The sequence below is a fragment of the Lemur catta genome, chromosome X, assembly GCF_020740605.2.
Source record: "Lemur catta isolate mLemCat1 chromosome X, mLemCat1.pri, whole genome shotgun sequence".
Classification (NCBI taxonomy): Eukaryota; Metazoa; Chordata; class Mammalia; order Primates; family Lemuridae; genus Lemur; species Lemur catta.
Window position 1 is genome coordinate 71,733,235 of NC_059155.1, and position 23,811 is coordinate 71,757,045.

The 23,811-nt window shown below is 43.2% G+C and overlaps 1 protein-coding gene across 4 annotated transcripts in view; it reads right to left on the reverse strand.

The window, feature by feature from the left end:
* Nucleotides 1-2,587: 2,587 nt before the first annotated feature.
* Nucleotides 2,588-23,811, reverse strand: part of GYG2 (glycogenin 2) — a 36,321-nt gene continuing 15,097 nt past the window's right edge. Inside the window, exons 4-10 of one of the 4 annotated variants that reach the window (XM_045537683.1) lie at nt 22,410-22,572; nt 21,299-21,425; nt 20,482-20,704; nt 18,729-18,902; nt 8,154-8,258; nt 7,257-7,364; nt 2,588-4,632 (exon numbers count right to left, since the gene is read on the reverse strand). In XM_045537683.1, the coding sequence (XP_045393639.1) occupies nt 4,471-4,632; nt 7,257-7,364; nt 8,154-8,258; nt 18,729-18,902; nt 20,482-20,704; nt 21,299-21,425; nt 22,410-22,572 (1,062 nt within the window). In that variant the 3' untranslated portion in view covers nt 2,588-4,470. The remainder of the gene's footprint in view (nt 4,633-7,256; nt 7,365-8,153; nt 8,259-18,728; nt 18,903-20,481; nt 20,705-21,298; nt 21,426-22,409; nt 22,573-23,811) is intronic. The other 3 variants (XM_045537681.1, XM_045537679.1, XM_045537682.1) reach the window with 3 other exon arrangements.

Consider the following 23,811-nt stretch of genomic DNA (forward strand, 5'->3'; position numbering starts at 1 on the left):
AGTACAGTCACTTTCAGAACTTTTGAGCGACTTTCCTGTGCACAGGTTCTCTCTGATTCAAACCTGCAGAAACAAGCCCTTTGCTCTACTTGGGTCACTCTGCTCCTTCTCCTCGACCATGTATTCACGTAGAATACAGGCATCTATCACGCTGATTAATATTTGCTGAATTTTAAGCCATTTCCGTACACCTTGAGCAAGTGAACAGCATTTTTCTTTTACCTTCTTGGTACTTTCTAAAACACAAATGAATGCCAATATGTCCAAAGATGTCATTAAGGTGCTGATCGTGAGAGCAACAGCTTACGATTGCTTGCTTACAGGGTACGGCATTTGTGCCATGTGCTTGCTGTTTATTGTCTCATTTTATTCTCAGAAAAATCCCGAGTATGTACTATTATAATCTCTAATTTATAGGTAAGGCATGAGGGCATGGGAGCTGTCTGTTTATTTGTTGCAAGGATGTTTCAGAACCGTGTTCTCCGAGGTACTGGCTGTGTCTCCGCTGTGAGGCGTGCAGCACATTTAGAACAGCACCATTAGAAAAAAAGGAAGAAAAACCTGGAAGAAATGCCTGTCTGATCCCAGGTGTGAGCAGAGAAGGTCTAGGAGGCGTCTGGGGAATTTTGTTTTGCCAGGAAGCAAGGCAGCTGTCAAAGTCTAATGAGGTCTGTTCGTACTCCTAAGCATCTGCTGAGAGGGAGTCGTATTGGTAAATTTGAGTCAATTGGAACACAGAAAAAAATTAGATCAATTTTTAGATATTGAATAATCAAACATGATAGTCATACTCAAGAACAAGAGCATGCCAGGAAGGGAAGGAAGAACACAAAGCGTCTTTTGTACACCCGAGTGTCCGGCAGGGACTGCGGCAGCAGTGATAGACTCAGGGATCACCATTTAGCAGCACACGGCTTCACCCAGGTACGAATGGTCCAATGATGCTACAGTCCTGAGTGAAACATGCGTTTCACCAGCAAAGTATGTTTCACACGTTAGGTAGAATCAGAATCACACAAATGTGCTCCAACAGGTGTTGTGTGTGCCGAGGAAAAAAAGACAACCTTATTCCTTAGGATCGTGGCTAGAACTGGTATCTAAGACACCCAGTTTTTAAACATAACCCTAACCCTAACCCTAACCTCTAGGACGACTCTAATCTAAAGCAATGGCATTGTCCTCTAGGGAGCAGAGGTCTATGGCATCTGGAAGGATAACTGGGTGGCTTTTCCTAGTTCAAGAGTCGTGGTGGAAAGAAACCGCTTTCTGCTTCACACTGCAGTCCCACACCAAGCACATCCACGCCAGGGCTTCTCGTACGAACTCAAGTATCAGCCAATTGTTGCAGCAGGAACAAAAATACAGTCATTTGTTCTTGTGGATCCACGCACCTTAATCCACCCTGTGCCAAGCCAATATACCTAGACATGCTTTTCTTCCTGTGTCTTTTCCATCTGCCCCCGAATAATAATCTTATCATATTTCTAGAACACTGAATCTTTTTTTTTTTGGAGGCACAGTCTCGCTCTGTTGCCTGGACTAGAGTGCCATGGCGTCAGCCTAGCTCACAGCAACCTCAACCTCCTGGGCTCAAGCGATCCTCCTGCCTCAGCCTCCCGAGTAGCTGGGACTACAGGCATGCACCACCATGCCCGGCTAATTTTTTCTATATATATTTGTAGTTGTCCAGCTAATTTCTTTCTATTTTTAGTAGAGACGGGGTCTCGCTCTTGCTCAGGCTGGTCTCGAACTCCTGACCTTGACCGATCCTCCTGCCTCGGCCTCCCAGAATGCTAGGATTACAGGTGTGAGCCACCACGCCCGGCAAAACTTTTTTATAAACACTGAAACACTTGGTGATGATCCAGGTCAAATCCCATCTCTCAGGGACACACTTTGTATCCTTCTGAATTCCTGACACTGTGCAGCACTGATCGTGGTGTTGGCATTATTAGGATAAGAATACTGTTTTATATCTCTCATATACGGATGTTTTAGAAGTCATCAAAATATTCTCAAGCTTCTCATATATCGATGTATCATAAATAACAGTGCCTGCTATATAGAGGGAATTCGATAGCTGTGTGATGAATGAATGAACAATCAATGAATGAATTTGAGAAGGCAGAGCTCAGAAAATGGGTAGCTTCCCTAAAGAGACCTTAGGAAATTTCAAAGAGGAACAAATAAACAGTTCTGGGCATTTTCCTGTGACCAGTAATTCTGAAAAATCCTTCTAATAATTTAAATTTATTGTTGAAATTATATTCCTTCTCCCTTGCTATAATTTTGTGTTCCTTTAAAAATCTCTCTCTATCCCTCCCACCACCCTTCCCTGCCTCACTATCCTCCGTTCTAGTTTTTACTCCTATAACATTAATATTTTTTAGCAGTTCCAGTTTGCACAGCACTGTAGGATGATTATAGCTAACAACAATACATAGTTTCAAACAGCTAGAAGGAGGATGTTCAATGTTCTCACCACGAGGAAATGATGAAGGTTTGAGACGACGGAGAAGCCAATTACCCTGGTCCGATCACTACACATCGCACACATCGAAACGTCACCGTGGACCCCATAAATCTGCACAATGATTAAGTGTCAATTAAACATTTTTTAAATTAAAAGTAAATACATTTATTGCTGGAAAAGGCAGCCACGTTCCCTCCCCTCTGTTCCACGTAAGTCGAATATGATTCCGGTTTCCCGAGACACGCATGCACGCACACACAGCAAAAGGAGCTCACACCATAATTTAAAAATTTTAATTTAAATGCATTAGCGTTCATCCATGTGTGACGACGACACCCCAGAATGCATAGCAGAATTGCATATTGAACTCACACCCGGAGCCAGCGAACCGTTGCCCACCAACACGAGTTCTCGTCCGCAGAGAAGCAGCGATGGCTCCAAATACACATTTTCCAGAATCCACTCCCTCCAGTCCATTAGACGCACGCTTCTGCCTCCCCCTTTAGCTCAACAGCATAGCACAGCGCACCGGACCTTTTTCCCCCTGAACATCGTACGGTGTCACGCTGATGCTTGATGCCCGACTCACCTGAGGTTATATCCGTATGGCTATTTTATTATAAACTAGCCCCTGAAACCCCACACTCACACTGCCAAGCAAGGCTGCAGCTTCTAACCACCCAGATAGAAAGAGAAACAATGTCTCCGTAACCCACACCTTGCACAAGCAAACGCCACAAATAATGCCATAAATGCCCACGGATGTCTCTACCCCAAAAGCTAACCTGTTTCAGATGACATAAAACTAAACACCCTTAGCCACCACACTAAAACACTCTAGGACTGACCCCTCCTAGCGCCTTCCAATTCGGTCTCTAATTCACGCTTTGCTTTTCCCAGTACGTGCGTGATAAATAAACCTCTCCAATGTTCCCCAAACCGCCCTTTTTCCTGTCTTTATGACGATGCTCGTTTTTAACAATAACTGTGGCGGCCACTAACCACCACCCCAGGGAGACACACGGCGTATTTTGTTCATGCATTAAATGCAGATATTTCCGAAGAGGCGGGTTTCTCGTGGAATAAAGCGTCCTGCCTCATAAAACTGAGAATTCTCCCGAAAGATGTGAGCTGACATGGCTTTGAAGAGCACAGTGATTCAATAAGTTATTGAGAACTGAGGTAGCGGGTCAGACGCCAACCCGAGAACCATCAAGAGTGACTGACTGCAAACTCACTTTGTCCTCGAGCACAGAGTAGCTCTAGGTGCCGCTATTGCAAGAAAGCTGTTGCTATAAATCATTCCAGGCGAACCCTTCATTCTTCTAAACCAGGAAGTAAATGAATCTAGAAGAGATGACATCCCCCCCGCAAAGCCACCTGAAATCTTTCTCCCAAACGTCCCTGGCGTGTCCCCACTAGGATTTCTGACAACAGCACTGGGAGGTCAGGATTTAAAGCAGCGAGACAACAGCTATGGTGTTTCTGAGACATCCTTTGCGAAATCTAAATGGCAAACTCAAGACATCTAATCGTCTAGCCCTGAAGAAAACAAGCCTTTCATTCTTGAAATACGTACACTAGTGTCATTAGCTTAGGGACAGAAGGAAATCTGCGGTGAGGTTGGATGCTACCTGGGAGACACCTGGTAGCGCCTGCACAAGACAGCTCCACCGGCTTCTACACAGACCTTCGAGCAAGAGCAGGGACCACCGCCAAGGGTCCACTAAAGCTTTATTCCCGCTCTCTCCGGCCGACAAGGCTCAAACAAGCGCCGGCCTCTCCGGAAAGCCCGGAAGGCATGGCTCGCTCACCCCGGCGGGAAGGCGGCAAGCGAGGATTTCGTGCGAGGCACTCGAGTTGGGTAACCACAAACAGAGGCACGTGGATTCACAGCGTTTCCCTTTGAAGGGATTACAGGGGACGTCCAGGGAACGGGACCGCGCAGCCACCGAGCGCGGTCCCTCCACGCCCCACGCACGGCAGGTGCACGGGCTTCACTGCAGGAAGCGGTCCAGCTTCTCCTGGATGCGGGCGAAGGCGTCCTTGCCCATGTAGTCGATGTGGCCTTCTTCCCACTTCCTCCTCTCCTCCTCGGGACTCAGCGCCTTCACCTTCTCCTCGATGGAAATCTCGGAAACCGAGACGGCCAGGGCCACCTGGGGGAGACACGTCAACGGGACACAGCATTGGAAGCTGTCTGTGCGTCACCAAGGGAGACACTGTCCCATCCCGGCACTGCAGGGCCCTGCTAAAAGACACGTCTCAGGTCTCCAGGAGACAGAACGGATCCTTGCCACGTCTCCTCTGAACTAAATACACTCTAGAGTTAACAGAACATGCATAGATTTTTTTTTTTGCTTAAAGTTTTTTTTTTAATTTTATAAAATGTAATTGCATATGTGTTTCTTCTGAACTAAATACACTCTAGAGTTAACAGAACATGCATAGATTTGTTTTTTTGCTTAAAGTTTTTTTTTTTAACTTTATAAAATGTAATCACATATGTGTTTCTTCTGAACTAAATACACTCTAGATTTAACAGAACATGCATAGATTTTTTTTGCTTAAAGTTTTTTGTTTTGAAATTTTATAAAATGTAATTGCATATGTGTTCCCTTTTTCCCAAGAATTGTTTTAATTTCTAAACCATTTCACACACACACACAGTACTGATGCAATACTTCAACGCTGTCATGGTTTGTGTTACCGTAAATAACCAAAATAGGTTGCATGAAGAAAATGTTCACCTAATGAAATAAAGCCCGTAGTAATTGGGACGGCTTGGTAAAAGCATTTCAATAGTAATTCAAGTAATTTTCTGCTTTTGATGGCACGGTTTCTGTCTTCTTAAGGGGTAAATATGAGAAAAATAGATAAATACACAAGTGTGTCAATTCAAACAGATGCACATGCATGCCTTACTTTTGTCTGAGAGTCAGAAGGGTCAACGGAAATAATAAATACTTCTGCTTAAATACTTCTTACCAAGAACTAGAAAAACACTTTTAAAATTTTGTGGGTAGTAAATAGACTTTTTAAAAATTTTATGAGTAGTAACAATAACAGACATGCACACATGTATATAGCATCTGTCTACCTAGATAGATGGATGGAGATTAGATGATAGATTGATTAATTGATTGATAGGTAGATGACAGACACAAAGATAAACAGAGATGACTGAGACATATAGGTAGATAAATGATATACAGAGACAGACACACAAAAAGATGAATTCTAGTCTTTATGCCACTGGGCATAGGGTACTTTCTCTTCTAGTTATTTGTCACAGTATTTTTGCAGGGTTTTGCACATAAGGTTCTGTTCTCTATACTCATTCTCATGCATTTTATTCAAAATCAGCCACACTATTAGTCAAAGAGGTAGCAAAAATTAAAAAAAAAAAAAAAAGTTCCACTCCGGGGTATCTTAGCATTTCTCCCCTCAGAGAGCACTTGTATGTATATCCATGAAGTTCCTGAGGATTAAATCCTTCCGGAATTAGCAGGACTCATACGTCCCATCCCATACTAGTTTGCAGGACCAAACTGCACGGTCATTGCAACATTTGTGTTAACAAGAGATGATCATCCCAGCAAACAATAAACTCCTTTGATTGAATGAAGTGGGGTATTATACAAGATGCTACATAAGGATCCTCTGTAGGACGGTGGAGACACATGGGAGGAGAAGGTCAAGGTGCCCCCAATTAGCAAAGAAATGACTGAAATGTTTCTGACCCAGGCAGTTGCTAATCTATCACCCACTCTTTGAGGTGGGTAATCCAGTCTCCATGTCCTGGATGCTCAGAGAAGGGAGCAAACTCCCCTGAGATCCCAAACCTATCACATGGCTGAGCGGCCAAAGGTAGGTCTACCCAATCTCATGCCTACACCACCCACCCACTAATATCCACAGATCCGACTCCCGGAGCTTCAGAATCCTTATGCAAGTGCCCATGATGCTGAAGGGATACACTCACATGTTATCACACGAGGAGTTTCAGAAGAAACACTGACACTAACAGCTCTAGAAATAAATTCAAAATACTGCATTTGGCATTTGTGAGATTTACCAGGTAACAATGAGAAAGCATTCACATTTTCTCCAAGGGTGAGTGCTGCAGCAAGCATTTAGCGAATGAAAATATTTATAATACACTAAGTCACACTCCAAATACATGTGCATCACTAACCCTCAGTTGAGCCCCAACACCTAGCTCTAGAGCTATACTTACCGTTCCTTAAAGACCAAAAGGCGTTATTAGGTCAAGCTTAGAAAAAGAAAAAGCTGCCAATTAATTGTGTTAAATGCATCAATGCAATTCAAGATAAGAACATCTGCAAGAGGAAGGAACAGAAAGAATGCATCTTTCATCCTTAAAGAAGAAATCATTTGCAAGTTTGATTTGCATTCGAACGTTTATCCCCAAATTTTCCAGCTTCTATGTTCTTCATTTCAGAGAGTGGATTGTTGTGCGTTAATTCCCATTAATTCCCCTCTGCTTCCCGTCAGCAAACTTTTGCAGAACAGCTTTGAAAGAGAGAAAGAACATGAAGACCAGAGTTGAAGACAGGAAAGAGAGTCCACCAACCATCCCAGACAGACACGAGACAGAAGACAGGTGGATCGGAAGCATGAGGAGAGGCAGGCAGACTTTTCTCTCAACAAAATGAGGTTGAACATAAAGGTAACAGCTCATGCGAGCAGGTGGCCGGCCGCAGTGGGGGCCACTGGGCTCAGTCAGGAGTGTCGGACAAGGGAAAGGTTTGGATACCACCTCCAAAGTGTCCTGGGGACTGGGGTCCCTGGTGAACTCAGCAGGGGGCTCCTGGCTTGCTTCCAAGGTCTTCTCGTATGGGCCCCTTTCAGCCTTATTCGTGGGCTGCTAGAAACACAACCATTCCATCGTTAGTCTGCAGTGGGCTGCGGGGAACCGTAGTCTTAACCTAAGTGACAGGGAACGCTTTATCCTGGGGAAAATCAGGTCAAATGAGAGGGCTGCCCTCAATACTCCTTTCTGGGAAGGCTAAACAAGCTGAACTCTACATCTTCAGTATCTTACACAAGATGAGATACTACAAGTTCTTCTGTGAGTGACTTCTCAGAGCGGGATTCAACTAGTTTATACCAAATGCCTACAGAAAAGCATCTTAATAAGTTAGTCTCTCACTAAAAAAACCAGTGTCTATAGAGTCCGTCTTCTGATCATATGTGGTAATTAAGAAGCTCAGGTTCATAAGAGTAAACTTGGGGAAAAAGGAATTAAAATAAAATTGATACTCCTTAAATACTGATTTTAGACATTGATGCATGTCCCTACCATTTTTTTTTTTCAATTAAGGAAGACATAGATGTCATCTTGATGTTGCACCATTTTTCTAATCCTTGTTAAAGCATGGTGGAAGAGAACAAACAAATGACCAACAGGTATACAATAACAAAGAGGGAAATAAGTTTGAAGAGCCAACCAGATTCCTTCTCTGCCTGGATAAGAGAAAAATAGACTAATCAGGGTACAACTTACTCCAGGTTAAAAACGACTATATGTAAACTATTCATATGGGAGGAATAAAAAACATATGGCACCCTCTTTCATATGTCATGGACACAGATACCCTAAAATAACAAGCAGTAAGAGAGCTAGATGTGTGGAAGTAGTATAAATGAGGTATACCGAGGCAGTTTGAGTCTCTGTGAGGTCTGCAAATTGAGGGGAGGGCGGTGACAGTGGGTCACGCGTTATCCCGGGAGAGGTCTCAATTTCAGGGCAACCTATCATCTGTCATAAAGAAAAAGAACAAAGGCAGGTTAGGTTAAACCTTCACACAAATAAATGCAGTTTCATCGAAAATATCCAACCTATTTTTCTTCTGTCTCCACGATGCATGTCCAGCTTGATGACTAGAGGTCTTGGGCAGAGTGATGTGCTCACTAAAACCTGTCTCCACTTCTTCTTTTTCTTCTCGGGCTCATACCCCGCTGCAGTTTGCAGCCTCCTTGCACCCAGGCAGGGCCATATGACGCATTGTCACCAAGGGGGTTGACAAGATGTGATGTGTGTCACCTCCAGACTGGGCAGACAGCAGGACTGTGCATTTTTGACTCTCTCTTCTTCTACCAGCTGGGTGAAGAACAAGATCCCTCCACCCTATCTTAAATGGATCCCACAAGGAAATAAGACTCTACTGAAAATGAATTAGGTGAGTCTCTTCTCAGCTCTCCCAAGGATGGCACGTCGCTAACACTGCCCTGGGTGCAGAGGAGACAACTGAACGCATTAGGCACAATGGCGGCCTTCAGACTGGAGGGCATAATCCTCCCAAGGAGTCTCGGCCTAGAACGGCCGTCCTAGAAGAAGGTGAAACCTAACACTTGCCGGGTCCTGGATCCCTTCGAGACCACATGGAGCAGAGCACACCTTGGCCACCCCAGCTGGCTGCAACACACACACAAAACAAACTTTTCCTTATTTGAGGGCTGTTTGTTACAGCAGCTTGCCTGCCCTGACAAATACAAGGTCAAAAAAACAAGCCTGTGTCCACAAGCTGGGGTCCCTAAAATGTCCCAGAGCAGTTAACCGAATCAGTGTCTGTGACAGAGAGAAGAGAGCATTGATATCCTGTGGTTTCTCATCACAAATATGCTGCAGAATTCTTGAGGGCATGCGGGGTTAGATCTCAACTCCTAAGCTTAAGTGATCCTCCTGCCTCAGCCTTCCACAGTGCTAGGATTACAGGCATGAGCCACTGTGCCCGGCCACTCACAAGCTTCTTAACCATTGCTCCTTTTAAATCTGACAGCCCTAAGAGGGAGAGCATTTGATCCTTCCCCTTGCTGCCGCAAAGTCTAATTTGCAGACAGAGGTCCTTGTCCAATATACCAGAGCTAGCAAGTGAGAGAGCGGGATTTCAGCACACACCTCTCTGACTGCCAAACCTTGCTTGTAATGCCTGGGCAATATACACCATTAACACATCCAATGTCTCCAGGGTCTGCAAAACACTAAAAAAAAAACACTTGGGAAAAAATGATGAATGACATAACTGAATTAGCATCATAAACATATGACTCCCATAAAAATTAATACTCTGTCCAATCAGAGTTGGTAGAGGGACACCCTAGATTCCAATGCTGACACCTATAGGGTCAAGGACCTGGAGACATTACCTGTCCTCTCCAAGTCTCAGTTTTTTTTTAGGAACATGTGGCACAGGAATTTGTTGTGATGCCCAAATGAAGCATTTAAGCCGGGCAAACAGAGTAAGTGCTCAAAAAAGGATTAGTTGAATCAGCTTAGGGAAAATGTCAGTCTCATTCTGTCACCTAATTTCTCTCAACAAAGAACACGGAAATAAATTCCATGGGGCCAAGCAGGAAATGTAATCCTTCCTTGGAAAGGATATAAGTCAGGGTTTTATGTTTGATTACAAAGGATGAAATAACGACACAACTTTCTAGCCTGTCTTCTGCAGATGTGTTGTAATCTCACACATTTAACTTAACCAGGAAGAGACGTTCAGTCAACCCCTGCTAATATTTCTAATCAAGACCCCCAGGCTTGCTTACAAACAATTAATGTTCACAACCGAAATATAAACCAAAGAAAAAATTATAAATAAACACCCCCGTTATTGTTCCTAGTAACAAGCAGAGACTTCCTTCCTTATGTACCATGCGGAGAGAAATTCTAAGATGAGACTATGACAATAGCACGGTGCCAAGTGGGCTTTTCAGATCATTTTTGGCAAGCCTGTGAATTCATGAATATAACATGTGGCTTTTTTACAAACTGCATTTATTTTTATCCTTAGGTAATAACTATTCTACGGATTCATCCCCTAAAAGCCTGACTCAAGAGTGGGTCACCTTGACAGGGGAGAATCTGAAATTGGAGATGATCCCAAAATGAATTCTTAGCTCGTCGGAGAGAGAGGCTGAGGTACACAGGGAAGCTTCAGAAGCGCACACTGCAGTCTGGAAAGATGACAGCTGAGAGCGGACTGAGCCGGACTATCAGAACAGACACACACAGGACACAGAATGCCCTCATCCGTGACCCAAGGAGATAAATTTAGCGTGAATAAGAAGGAAGCAACCCCTTGTATTACGGGCTACACAGCTGTGAAAGTTATCACTGCCGGAAGTGGTAAATGCTAAAAATATAAATACACAAATCAGTTCAGGAACTGACGTGAGATTTTTCAACCTTTGCCAATTGGAGAAGCTGCTTGTTCTATACTAAGTCTCCTGCCAAGGACAACAAAAAAGGCTGGACAAAATATATACATATATATACATAATTTTTAAAAACACATCAGAGTCCCACCAAGGCAGATAAAAAATGAAGAATCAAGAAAGTAGAGATGAATAAGAAAGGTGAGCCTGACATTGGGTTCTGTGTTTCCACTCAAGGCAAACAAAAGGCTGGAAAGGTGTGTCGAGCTTCCAGCTGTGCTAAGAGGCTGAGGAACCTCTAATGAGAAGATACCAAGGATGAAGCTTGGTAAACATCATGAGTTTTCTTTTGGGACTTCACTGATGGGAGCATCAGAAATAGAGTAGTCCTGACTCTGGCAGGGCAGGGGCAATATATGGAACCTAAACCTTTGTACCCCTGTAATATTCTGAAATAAAAAAAAGAAAAAGAAAAAAAAAAAGACATAGAGTAGTCCTCATAAACGCTGAAGCTGCCCTTCAGCTCAAACTTAGATGGGGTCTAGACAAACCACCTCAATAAAAACTTCCTGCCTCGAAAGAGAACATCCTCTCTAGGTGATGACATTATGATTCAGACCTTCAAATTATCTTTGCAATTTTTTTTTCACACACAATGTCTAGCTTTCAATTGAAACACATAATGTTCATACAAGAAGACAAGACCAAATGAGTGAATATCAAGACCAAATGGAATTAAAGAAACAAAACAAAATCCGCAGGAAACCCAGACATATAATCTATCAGATATGAATTAAATGTGAGAAATACTTTAAATGAGATGAAGGTAAAGATGGAGAATTTCAATGTAATATTGGAACTCCATTCACAAAAATCTGATGTTTATTTGAACTAAAAACACAGTAACAGAGGCCAGGCGTAGTGGCTCACGCCTGTAATCCTAGCACTTCTGGGAGGCCAAGGCAGGTGGATCGCTCGAGGTCAGGAGTTCGAGATCAGCCTGAGCAAGAGTGAGACCCCGTCTCTACTAAAAAATAGAAAGAAATTATATGGACAACTAAAAATACATATAGAAAAAAATTAGCCAGGCATGGTGGCACATGCCTGTAGTCCCAGCTACTCAGGAGGCTGAGGCAGGAGGATCGCTTGAGCCCAGAAGTTTGAGGTTGCTGTGAGCTAGGCCGACACCACGGCACTCAGTCTACCCCAGGCAACAGAGCGAGACTCTGTCAGAGAAAAAAAAAAACCCACAATAACAGAAACTAAGGGCTTTGGATGTGGTTTAATGACTGATTAGACACGGTGAAAGAGAAGATCAGTTAACTGGAAGATGGGTCAGTAGACTGAAGCGTGGAAAGACAGATTGGTGAAAAATGCAGATAGTTGTGTCATAGATATATGGGACACAGTAGAAAGTTCTACTGTAATATAATTGGAATTACAAAAACATAGGGGAGGAAAGGAAGGAAGGGGGAGGAGAGAGAGAGAGAGAGAAAGAGAAAAGAGGTAGAAGTAATATACTTTTGAGAACTGCTGTAAACCCCAAGCAGGATAAATACAACAATAATAAACCCACAGCATTATTGTAGCTAATAAAAAATCCAAAAGTGAAGAGAAAAAATTTAAAAGCAGCCAGAGTAAAAAAGACATATTACACTCAAATATACAAACATTAGAATGTCAACCAAATTCTTGGAGAAATAGTGGAAGTCAGAAGATTTGAAATTACACCTTCAGAATGCCACTGGAAATAAGTGACAGAAAAGAATTTTATAATCAGTAAAATATGGTCCAAAATGAAGGTTTTAAAAAAAAAGGATTTTCAGACATATGTACTGAGATGACTTTTCAGCAGTAGCCCCGAACTAAAGTAATAAAGGTAGTTCTTCAAGGAGAAGAAAATTATTACTGATGACAAGAAGAAGGGAAGACAAAAGATGGCATAAAAATAAAATGAAGTGAGCACCAAATGTGTGAAATAGCTACAGGATTAGAATACAAGACAATAGCACAAAAAATCAAAACAGAGTCAAAGTCTTCTGGAATTCTCCTATGGTCAGGCAGTGGGAAAAAGTACTAAATTTATTAGATGATAAGAAGTTCGAAATGAATATTGTAATTTTCAGGTAACTATTGTTTTAAAAAATCACAGAAATACAAAACTAATGTATAAATAAAGGCTAAAACAGAATAACTAAAATTACATAATTAATCCAATGGAACATAATAAAAGAGAAAAAGGTCCTTAAGCCAGGTGACAATAAGTAGTAAACCAAGAGATAGATTTAAACATAAATATACCAGTAATTATATGAGATGTCAACAAACTACCCCACATTAAAGGCAAAAGATATTTGAGTAGATAAAATGGGAAACAAAACCCAACTTTAAGTTCCTAAGGAGTCCCAACTGTGGTATAATAAATGGAAACATTTAAAGTAATCATATGGAACAAGACACACCATATGAATATTAACCAAAACAAAGAGTTAAAACAAACTTCAGCAGTGATACAGAGAAACATTTTACAGCAATAAGATCAATCCATCAAAAATACACAGTAACTTTAAGTTAGTTTTGCTTCATTAACAGCTTTCTTGGGGTATAATTTACAGACAAAAATTTGCACATATTCAAATTGTGCAAATTGTCCAATTTTGAGATAGGTATTCCCCTATGAAAGTATCACTACAACCAAGGTAGCAAACCTATCCACCACCCTCAAAAGTCTCCTAGTGTCTCTTTAATAATCTCTGTGCCCATTCCCAGGAAACCACTAATCTCTTTTCTACCACTGTGGATTATTTGACCTTATCTAGAATTTTGTATAAATGGAATCATATGTTATGCATTATCTTTTGTCTGGCTTCACTCACTCAGCATAATTATTTCTGTGATTTATTTGTGTTGTTGTGTGTGGCAATAGTTTAGTCCTTTTAATTGATTAAGTAGTGTTCCATGGTAGGAAAACACCGTAATTTGCTTATATATCCACTGGGTGATGGACATTTGGGTTGTTTCCAGTTTGGGGTTATTATAATACAAATAAAATGGGTATTTGTCTTTGAATGGGCGTATGTTTGCATTTCCCTTGAGTAAATATTTAAGAGCAGAATGGCTGAATCACAGAGTAGGTGTATGTTTAAGATTTTAAGCAATTATCGGTTTTTCACTTGCAGATGATGTAATTTTGCACATAGAGTAGCCAAAAGAATCCAGGCAGCATCTTAGAATTATTAATAGGTAAACATTTAGCAAAGTTGCTGCACTCAAAACTCAAATGTATTTCTCTACATTGTGTATCAAACAGCAGGAAAATTCATTTTTTAAAATGATGCTCTTTACAATAGCCTCAAAAACTCAACAAAAACTAAAAATAGGACTAACAAAATACGTGCAAGACTGCTACCAAAAAAAATTGACATTACTGAGAGAAATTAAAGAACGTCTAAATAGGTATAGAAATGCCCCAAGTTCATAGAGTGGAACACTGAATAAATTGGAGATATTAATCCTCCTTAAACTGATTTACAGGTTCAATACAATCCCAGAAGTTTATTGTCTTAATTTTTAAAGACATTTTTCAAGCTGATTCTCATATTCCTATAGAAATTTAAAGGGACCAGAAGGAACAGGGAAAGAACAGAGTTGAAGAATTTGCACTACCAGTAGTGAGACTTATCGTAACGCCAGGGTAATCATGGCAGTATGTTATTGATACAAGAAGGGAAAAATCAAACAAGGAAATAGATTAGAGAATCAAAAAAATAGATCCACCCACATATGGACCCTTGATTGAAAACAATGAAACCATGACACAATAGTGGGGAAATGGTTTTGTCGAGAAAGGACCCCAGAGAGCTCCCTCGCCCCTTCCACCACGTGAGGACACAGCGAGAAGGCGCCATCTATGAACCAGGAAGTGAGTCCCCACCAGACACAGCCTCTGCCACCCCGGGATCTTGGACTTCCAGCCTCCAGAGCTGGGAGCAATGAATGTCTGTTGTTTATAAGCTGCCTAGTCTGTGGTGTTTTGTTACAACAGCCCAAATGAACTAAAACAAACAAACGGTAGAAACAATAAAACTTGCATAAGACTTCCTAGGTGGGTATCATCATGACCTTGGTTTAGGGACAGGTTTTTTTGAACAGTAAATAAAGCCTATTAATTAGAAAGGAAATAAGAACCGGTGTAACCAGGGAGCTTCTGTTCATCAAAGGATACCATTTAGGGAATGAAAAAGGTGAGTAGTGGAGGGGAATTCAATATTAACTCCACACGGGTTTGAAGATTTTACCTTAAAAAAAAAAAGATGAAGGAAAACACAGGAGAAAAAATGCTCAAAATCTTAGCATGAGCACTTCAAAATGAGGATATCCAAATGCCTAAAAAGCACACTGAAAATAAGCCAGGCTTCATTAACCATCTCATATGTGCAAATTAAAACCAGCATGAGACGTCCGACAAACTCAGTGACACTCTGCAATGCAGGTGAAGATTTGGAGCAACTGGAATTCCCATATCCTGCCTGCAGTGCAACCTCCTTGAAAATCTTCCAAAGAATCTACTAAAACTACAATCGCACATCCTTTGATGTGGCAATGCCACCATTAGGTATAACCTGTACAAAAACGTACACACGAAAGCAACAAAATGCACACACAAGAATGTTCCTGGCAGTGTTATTTGCATTGGCCAAACCTATAAAGCATCCAATAAGGGTAAAATTTAATCAATACGTTGTATATGCAGCCCATGAGGATGAGGGAGCTACTGATTCATTCTGCAAGACGTGTGGATCTCACGTACATGTCTTGCCAAAGATGAGAGGCCAGACACTAAAGGTACGCACTGTACAAGCCCCTGAATGCAGAGCTCAAAAGCGAAGCTATAGTAGGCGACCAACATCATTTCCTGGTGACTGGGAGGGGACAAAGGTTGTTTTAGGAGGACTTTCAGTATTTGGACTGTGACTATAATGGACTTTTGCGCTGTAAAAATTCAGTAAGATGTACACTTATCGTGTGCGCACTTTCTTGATACATAGGACATACTTCAACAAAAAAGGTGTATCGAAACTAAAATAAATAAAAATGCACTACAAACGAGAGTAAAAAACAACTGGTAAGTTTTCAGAAATAAAGGGTAGCCCTCGTCTTTTAATTAACTACATTTCCCCACCAAAGATACTATAGGATGAAACACTTGGCTGAGAATACACTAAATGACACATTTTTTTCCTAGATATATTAATGTGTATATGTCTCTCTATATATGAAAAATTCAGCTTTACTCTGAAAAACACAGAATTAGCCGTCGAGACTGACATCATTATTTATACCAAAGTAGTTATAACGTAGAATAAAGACTGCAGGATTCAGACTAGCTTTTATACAGTTATCAGGATTTACAAAAATAACCCCCTCCCCATTTTTTTTTTTTTTTTTTTTTTTTTTGGTCTGGGCGTCAGTGCCCCAAAATTTAAAAACCCAGAGCTAGTAACTCAATAAATGGCCATTAGGTGGCAGTGCTGCTGCAGGATTTATTCCAAAGACCACCTGCGGGGTGAATTAATGAAATACAGTCATATCCGTGGGGTTCCAGGAACCCCACAGATACCAAAATCCACGGATGCTCAAGTCCCTGATATAAAACATAGCATTTGCATAGAACCTACGAATATCCCTCCACGTACTTGAAATCATCTCTGCGTAACTTATAATATCTAACACCATGTAAATGCTACAGGAATGTGAATGGCTGTTATACTACATTGTCTGCGAAATCATGACAAGGAAAAAAAAAGTCTGTACACATGCACCGTAGATGCAATTCTCCTCCCCAAAATTTTCAACCCTCGGTCGGTTGAGTCCACAGGTGCAGAACCCAATAGATAAGCAGGGCAGACTGTATATCCAACACTGGACAGATGGCATCTCTCCCTTTTGAAAGTGTCGTGACTTCGTTGTTTTTAGAGAAATAGTCTCATCATAAAATGTACAGGCCATACATAATTTTTTTTTTTTTTTTTTGAGACAGGGTCTGACTCTGTCACTCAGCTGGAATATAGTGGCATTATCACAGCTCACTGCAGCCTCCAACTCCTGGGCTCAAGCGATCCTCCTGCCTCAGCCTCCCAAGTAGCTGGGACTACAGGTGTCCGCCAGCATGCCTGGCTAATGTATTTTTCTATTTTTAGTTGCCCAGCTAAGCTAATTTTTCTATTTTTAGTAGAGACAGAGTCTCACCCTTGCTCAGGCTGGTCTCAAACTCCTGACCTCAAGCGATCCTCCCGCCTCAGCCTCCCAGAGTGCTGGCATTACAGATGTGAGCCACCATGCTTGGCCTTCAATGCATTTTTTACTTAATGATTTTTTTTATAGATTTAGTGGGTACCGTGCAGTTTTGTTACATGGATATTTACCCATCCCCTCCTCCCCCTCCCACCTGCTTGGTTTCCGATGAATGTCATTTCCATATGTGCACATGAGTGTTGATCAATTAGTTCCAATTTGATGGTGAGTCCATGTGGTGCTTGTTTTTCCATTCTTGGGATGCTTCACTTAGTAGAATGGGCTCCAGCTCCATCCAGGAAAATACAAGAGGTGCTAGATCACCATTGTTTTTTGTGGCTGAGTAGAACTGCATGGTGTACATAGACCACATTTTATTAATCCACTCATGGATTGATGGGCACTTGGGTTGTTTCCACATCTTTGCAATTGTGAATTGTGCTGCTATAAATATTCGAGTGCAGATGTCTTTTTTTATAGAATGTCTTTGAATGAGTCTTATTCAGACAAACCTTGGGGTCACAGTCTGAAAACCACTAATAGACACCAGTCAGTGATGGAATAAGTTTAAAATTATTCGGTAACCGGAAATTAGAATGACGGTTTGGAAACGCTCTTCTGAGGGTTACTCAATAGAGTCTAGTCGTCTGCTAAACGTTTAAAGTAAATATTGATTTTCCTTAAACATCCCGTTACAGGGGCGGCTTGGCAGGATTTCAGGCGGTTTTACACATCACATAAGCACTAACCCAATCACACTCGGACCGGAACAAGCGGATGCCTTTGGTTTTACTCACACGAGGCATGTCGGGGGCCAGACCAAGAATGTTTGTGCTCAGTAAACATCAGGAGGAACAAAAAACTAGGAAAAATCCATCTTATTCCACTTCAGTTTTTTCTGTCCAAACCTGAGCCTCTTAAGATCTAACATGTTTGGGTTGATGCGAAGCCACTCAAAAATTATTAACAGGTGAAGTTGCCCGACATAATTTGTGCCGTATCACAGTATAACATATGGTGCCTTCTGCAGAAACGTGTGCCCACGTGTGCATGTCACGTGTTCATACTCAACGAGAAGCTACTTTCCCAGAGCTGCGTGACACACACGGAAAAGGACATCTGCCCTTCAGCCCAGCCCCAAACCCATCCCACGTACGACCTCAAAATAATTCTAGCAAGAAACTGGTTTCTCACTATGACGAGTGTGAGCCTGTAAAGCAAGACAGCTTTAAGCACAGGACACGATTCCAGAGCACCCGCCCAGACAGCGGGTCCGGAGAAACGACAGCTTCAGAGATTCTATGTTTTTCCTCGAAGGTGAGCTTTGCTTTGCTTTCTTCTCCAAGGACAAAATTCTGACAGATCCAGCCTCACCGGACACGGCCGTGTCCGCCAACATTCACCTGTGCGCCTGTCCTGCCCTCAGATGCTAATCCTCCTGCCTCCGTCCTGTAAAACCCTCGTGAGGCCTTAAGCCCCCCGACAATCCAGCACCATCTCCCTGTCTTAAGACGTGTCATTTATCCGCCTCTGCAAAGCTGCTCTGACACACAATGTAACAGTCACAGGTTCCGGGGATCAGGGCAGGGACGTCTTTCAACCACGGGCTTTACTCGGTGTGCCGTCATCTAAGTGTTAATGAACGCCGGTGCCCCCAGCCTGCAGCAAACTGAACACCGGCCCGGCCCTCCCCAGCGAGCCCGGGAAGCCGCTCTCTCCTCGCTCCTTGGGGACCGGTGACGGCTTCCCCATCGCACCTGTGTGGAACGCAGGTACTCACATCTTCCGAACAGCTTCCTTCAGGGACAGGCGGGGGCTCATCCACTTTCACGGTTGGTTCCGGAGGGCCCAGAGCAGGACACAGCTGGTCAGCTCCCGGGGCTGAATCTGCGCCCGGCACCCCGGCACTGGGTGCTGAAGTTGCACACGGCTCCCCAACACCGCCGGTGCCAGCCTGCACCAAAGAATGAACAGTGAGGAATGGGGTCCCCACATCTCATGAGCTCACCTGAGACCCGCAGGGCCCCCGGACCAGGTAGCTGGGGCTCCCAGCCCTGCATTCTGCTCCCGTGAGATGCCTGTTCTCAGTGTTTTCTTTCTCACACCCACATCACGCTACGTCTAAATGTTCCCCTCTAACCAACCCAGTGTCTAGGGAAAACGAGCAGCCACTCATTGTCTGTGACTTCAGTGGGAACAAACCCCCATCCACTCCTGCCAAAAGAGGAGGGACGATTTTCTCAGTCCTTGAGAAAGTAGCACCTAGCTCCACCCAAATAAAAAAACCATCGTAAAAAATAAAATATGAATTCTTTTGGATTCCCCGAGCAATGTATTTGCTGATACCTGATTGCACTGTAGCAGTAAATCCTACTTTGAAAAAAAATAAAAATTGAGGCTGGGCGTGCTGGCTCACGCCTGTGATCCTAGCACTCTGGGAGGTGAAGGCAGGGGGATCGCTCGAGGTCAGGAGTTGGAGACCAGCCTGAGCAAGAGTGAGACCCCGTCTCTACTAAAACTAGAAAAATTAGCCGGGCATGGTGGTGCACGCCTGTAGTCCCAGCTACTCGGGAGGCTGAGGCAGGAGGATCGCTTGAGCCCAGGAGTTTGAGGTTGCTGTGAGCTACGACGATGCCATTGCACTCTAGCCAGGCAACAGAGTAAGACTCTGTCTCAAAAAAAAAAAAAAATAAAATAAAATAACCAAGAATAAAACATTTCCTGGTATATAATGTCAAACGGTTTTTTGCAAGGCACATGCCACAGACTGCAGAAACCGAACTACTTAGTACGCTTAGGGGCTGTCATTATGTTTTTAAGAAATCAAATTGGTGTCAATCAAATCAATTTTAAAATCCTCTTCAGACACTTCCTCCGATTGCTATTGCAAACGAATGATGGTTGAAAGGAAAAAAAACATCCACCTGAACAACGTCGTAATCAGTTATGGCTGGGCACTTATCCACGAGTGGCTCTTACTCTAATGAGGAAGGCTAATTTAAATCAGCTATTCACGCATCAGTTCTACAAATCACAGAACATCTCTACTCATTAAACTCTCTATTTGAGAAAAAACATTAAAAAAAAAAAAGCTGCCTTCCACTTTAGCATCCCTCTGCACGAAATACATATTGAGAAACAAAAAGGGTGAATTTGAAGGGGAAAAAAACCACCATGGATATAGGTAGTGGGGAAATCATCCTTGTCTACAACTACAGGTTTTAACACACCGACCGCCACGCGAATTGTATTTAACTCATGCTAGTGCTGAGTCTGGAACCACATGAAGCAAAATCCCGCATTTGGTTCGAGAAAATCTTACTTGCTGATGTTCTTATGGTCACAGTGAATACTGGCAATTTAATTCTAAAAATGTAGACTGCATTGCATAGAACTCATGTACAGAAAACAATACAAAGTAACAAATTAGAAAGGATCATTTTGTTTTCATGATACACTGTGGCCCCATGGAAAATTGTTTTTTTTTTTTTCTAGCGTGGCAGTCAAGGGGATAAAAGGAGTCCCCCACTTACTGCGTGTCCAGGGGACACGTGTGTTTCCACGGTGTGGACACTTTCGTAAAGGGGCAACACGCTGCTCTGGTAGGTCCCCCACCAGAGGTTGAGGAAGGACACCTGGTGCTGGCTGCCCAAGCCCAAGCTCTGCTCCGACACTGAGCCTGTCTGTGGGTTGTACTTGTAGTTCCAGGGCTTCGCGGACCCCAGAAAGTGGACGATCTTTGCACTAGACCCGAACCTGGGAAAGAAGGAAACAGAAGGGATTAGAATTTCTACCTGGACGCCCTGAATGTATTCTACCGGAAATGCATATAACAATACATTCAACTTTGTATCCAAAAAAACATAATTTGCATTTCCCTGGGGGGAGGGGAGAATAAAATAAAATACTTAGTAAGAAAAAGTAAAATATCACATTAATAATTTTCGTATTAATGACATGTTGAAATGATCAATTCTTTGGATAGACTGGATAGCCCTGTCATGAATTCTTGACTACCTAACACCTACAGCAATGTAAGCAACCAAGGGATGAGGCAGATATATATATGTCCTTCTCCACCGATAATCCAAAACACTAATATATAATAATAAGATTCCATGGTGTCTCCAAAGTGCACCACTCACTCCCCAGTGAGTTCTACCTGCCAGTGAGAATGCGTTTCCCACCGTTTAGTAGGATAAACCATCTAGGCTTGCAGACGGGACATTTAGGATGTTCACACAGCGATAAAATTGCCCAGTGATTTTTTCACCATGCCAACGGCTAATATGTATTCAGAGAGAGAGAGGGCGGCAGATCCAGCCGCGTTGGCCGCGGTGCAGGACTCACTGTTTGAAGGCGGGGCTGTAGGTGTACGCGGTGTTGCTACTCAAGTTGTAGATGAACGGCAAGTGCTTGCCGATGTCCGCCGTGGACCAGTTACTGAAGAAACTATTCAGCAGGCCTTGGTCTGCCCCTGCAGAATCGGCAAACGCAAAAGGAGGTTACCGAAGCACGATGCAGCCCACTCAAAGAACGCAAGACACGTCTGCAGGGTTTAACCTAAACACTTGCCTTCGGGCTCACCAGTTCCATTTCTTTCTCTCCATGAGCTAACGCATTCCCTCTGTTCTCAAAACTGACTGGTAACCCAAGCTATCAGTAAAAACAAGCATGCGTTCTCTGCAAAATTCTCCACTGATAATCCAAAAACGTTACTGATAAGATTGCATGAATTCTACCCAGTAGGGATAATGTGTTTCCCAATGTTTAGGAGGCTACACCATCTAGGCTTGTGTAAGGACTCTCGGGATGTTCACACCATGATAAAATCACCCAACAACGCACTTCTCAGAATGAATCCCCACCGTTAAGCGACGCTTGGCTGTATATCATCAGTGGCTGACTCCATGCTACATCTGCAGCCCTGAGTATTTGCAAGGAGACCACGCGGCTTGCAACATCAACAGTAGTTAATAAATCTGGCTCTTTAGAGAAAGGTTTGTGCACCTGTTCTATATATGGTTGGCATCGTGGAGCCGTTCTCTCCAACTCATCACGGATACTTTTGATGGTTCTCTCAGATGCATTTTTACTTATAAAATTCTGAATTTCTTTTTTTTGAGACAGGGTCTTGCTCTGTTGCCCTGGCTAGAGTCCAGTGGCACCATCACAGCTCACTGCAGCCTCCAACTCCTGGGCTCAAGCGATCCTCCTGCCTCAGCCTCCCGAGTACTGGGACTAGAGGCACTCGCCACCATGCCTGGCTAAGTTTTCTATTTTTAGTAGAGACAGGGTCTCACTCTTGCTCGGGCTGGTCTTGGACTCCTGACCTCAAGGGATCCTCCTGCCTCAGCCTCGCAGAGTGCTGGGATTAGAGGGCAAATGGGCTGGGGCAGGGATTTGGATATCGCCAACAGCCCCATCCTCTCCCCTGAATTTCCAGACGCCCCTCGCTTACCGTCGAAGCTGCCGTGTTTGGTGGCATGTTGCAGCAGGCGCTGATGCGTTTCCAGAGACGGTTGGAAGACAAACACCCCGCTGTTGAAGCAATCGGGCCACCCGGGGTCAGAGGCTGCGGAAAACTCTCCCCGGTCAAACAGCTCATCGATGTTGGACAGGACCTGGTGCAGAGAAACACAGAGAACACACAGACAAGCATCGCTCACCGCCTGCATGGTGCGGAAGGATGCAACAGGTTGGCCCAGAGACAAGAAAGGTTTGGTGCGTGCAAACCTGTTCCCAGTTGTTAGGAGGGACTCTCTTAATGCTTTTAGGATTACGCTCAGAGGAGAAACATTGGTGACAAAGATTGCCCTGCCGTGTATTCTCAGTGGTTACAGTAAGGCTTTCTGAAATTAAATCATTTTCTCCAGGTTTCTAAGATCCTCCATGGAATTCTCTTAATTGCATATCCCACATCTCCAGCCAATATGACCAAGGAAACCATGGGAACCCGTGAACGGAGAGGTTTGCAACTCAGGATAAAGTAATCAATCTCCTTGGAGAGCTTGAATACTAATTGCACTTCCTTCCAACACACATTGACTTTCTAAATGGTGCTCCTTTTGAGGGGGAAAATGTCATTATTCTGATTCCTCAGTCATACTTGTCTTCCTCTTTCTATGGAGCTACTTTTGTTGAACGAAGGCTATCCCGATCTGACTGCTAACGCTCCAACTTCATTTCACGTTTTGATTTTCCAATGGCTGTCTTTGAAAGTGACCATCACGGATTCCTACCCTGTGAGTCACCACCCAAAATGACAACTGGGGGATGACATTGATTAAGAGGACAGGTTTACTAGTCCAATCAGGACCATAAAATTCAATGTACAATCAAGACAAAAAATTTTTTCTAATTATTAGCCGGGCACGGCGGCTCACGCCTGTAATGCCAACACTCTGGGAGGCCGAGGCAGGAGGATCGCTTGGAGTCAGGAGTTCAAGACCAGCCTGAGCAAGAGCGAGACCCCGTCTCTACTGAAAATAGAAACATTAGCCGGGCATGGTGGCGCATGCCTGTAGTTCCAGCTACTCGGGAGGCTGAGGCAGGAGGATCGCTTGAGCCCAGGAGTTTGAGGTTGCAGTGAGCTATGATGACGCCACTGCACTCCAGCCCAGGGTGACAAAGTGAGACTCTTGTCTTAAAAATAAAAAAAAAATTTTTTTCTAATTATTCTACTTTGTGTAGGTGAAATAATGTGATTATAAACAGCTCCCGGGGGAGAGACAGGTCTTCCAATCCATTACTGTCCTCAGCAGGGTCTAATACGGGGCTCGCAGGTGTGTTATATCTGATTGTGACGGACGGACCACCCGCGTGAGAGGCAGCGGGGCATGTTACCTGCTCCTCTGTGCTCA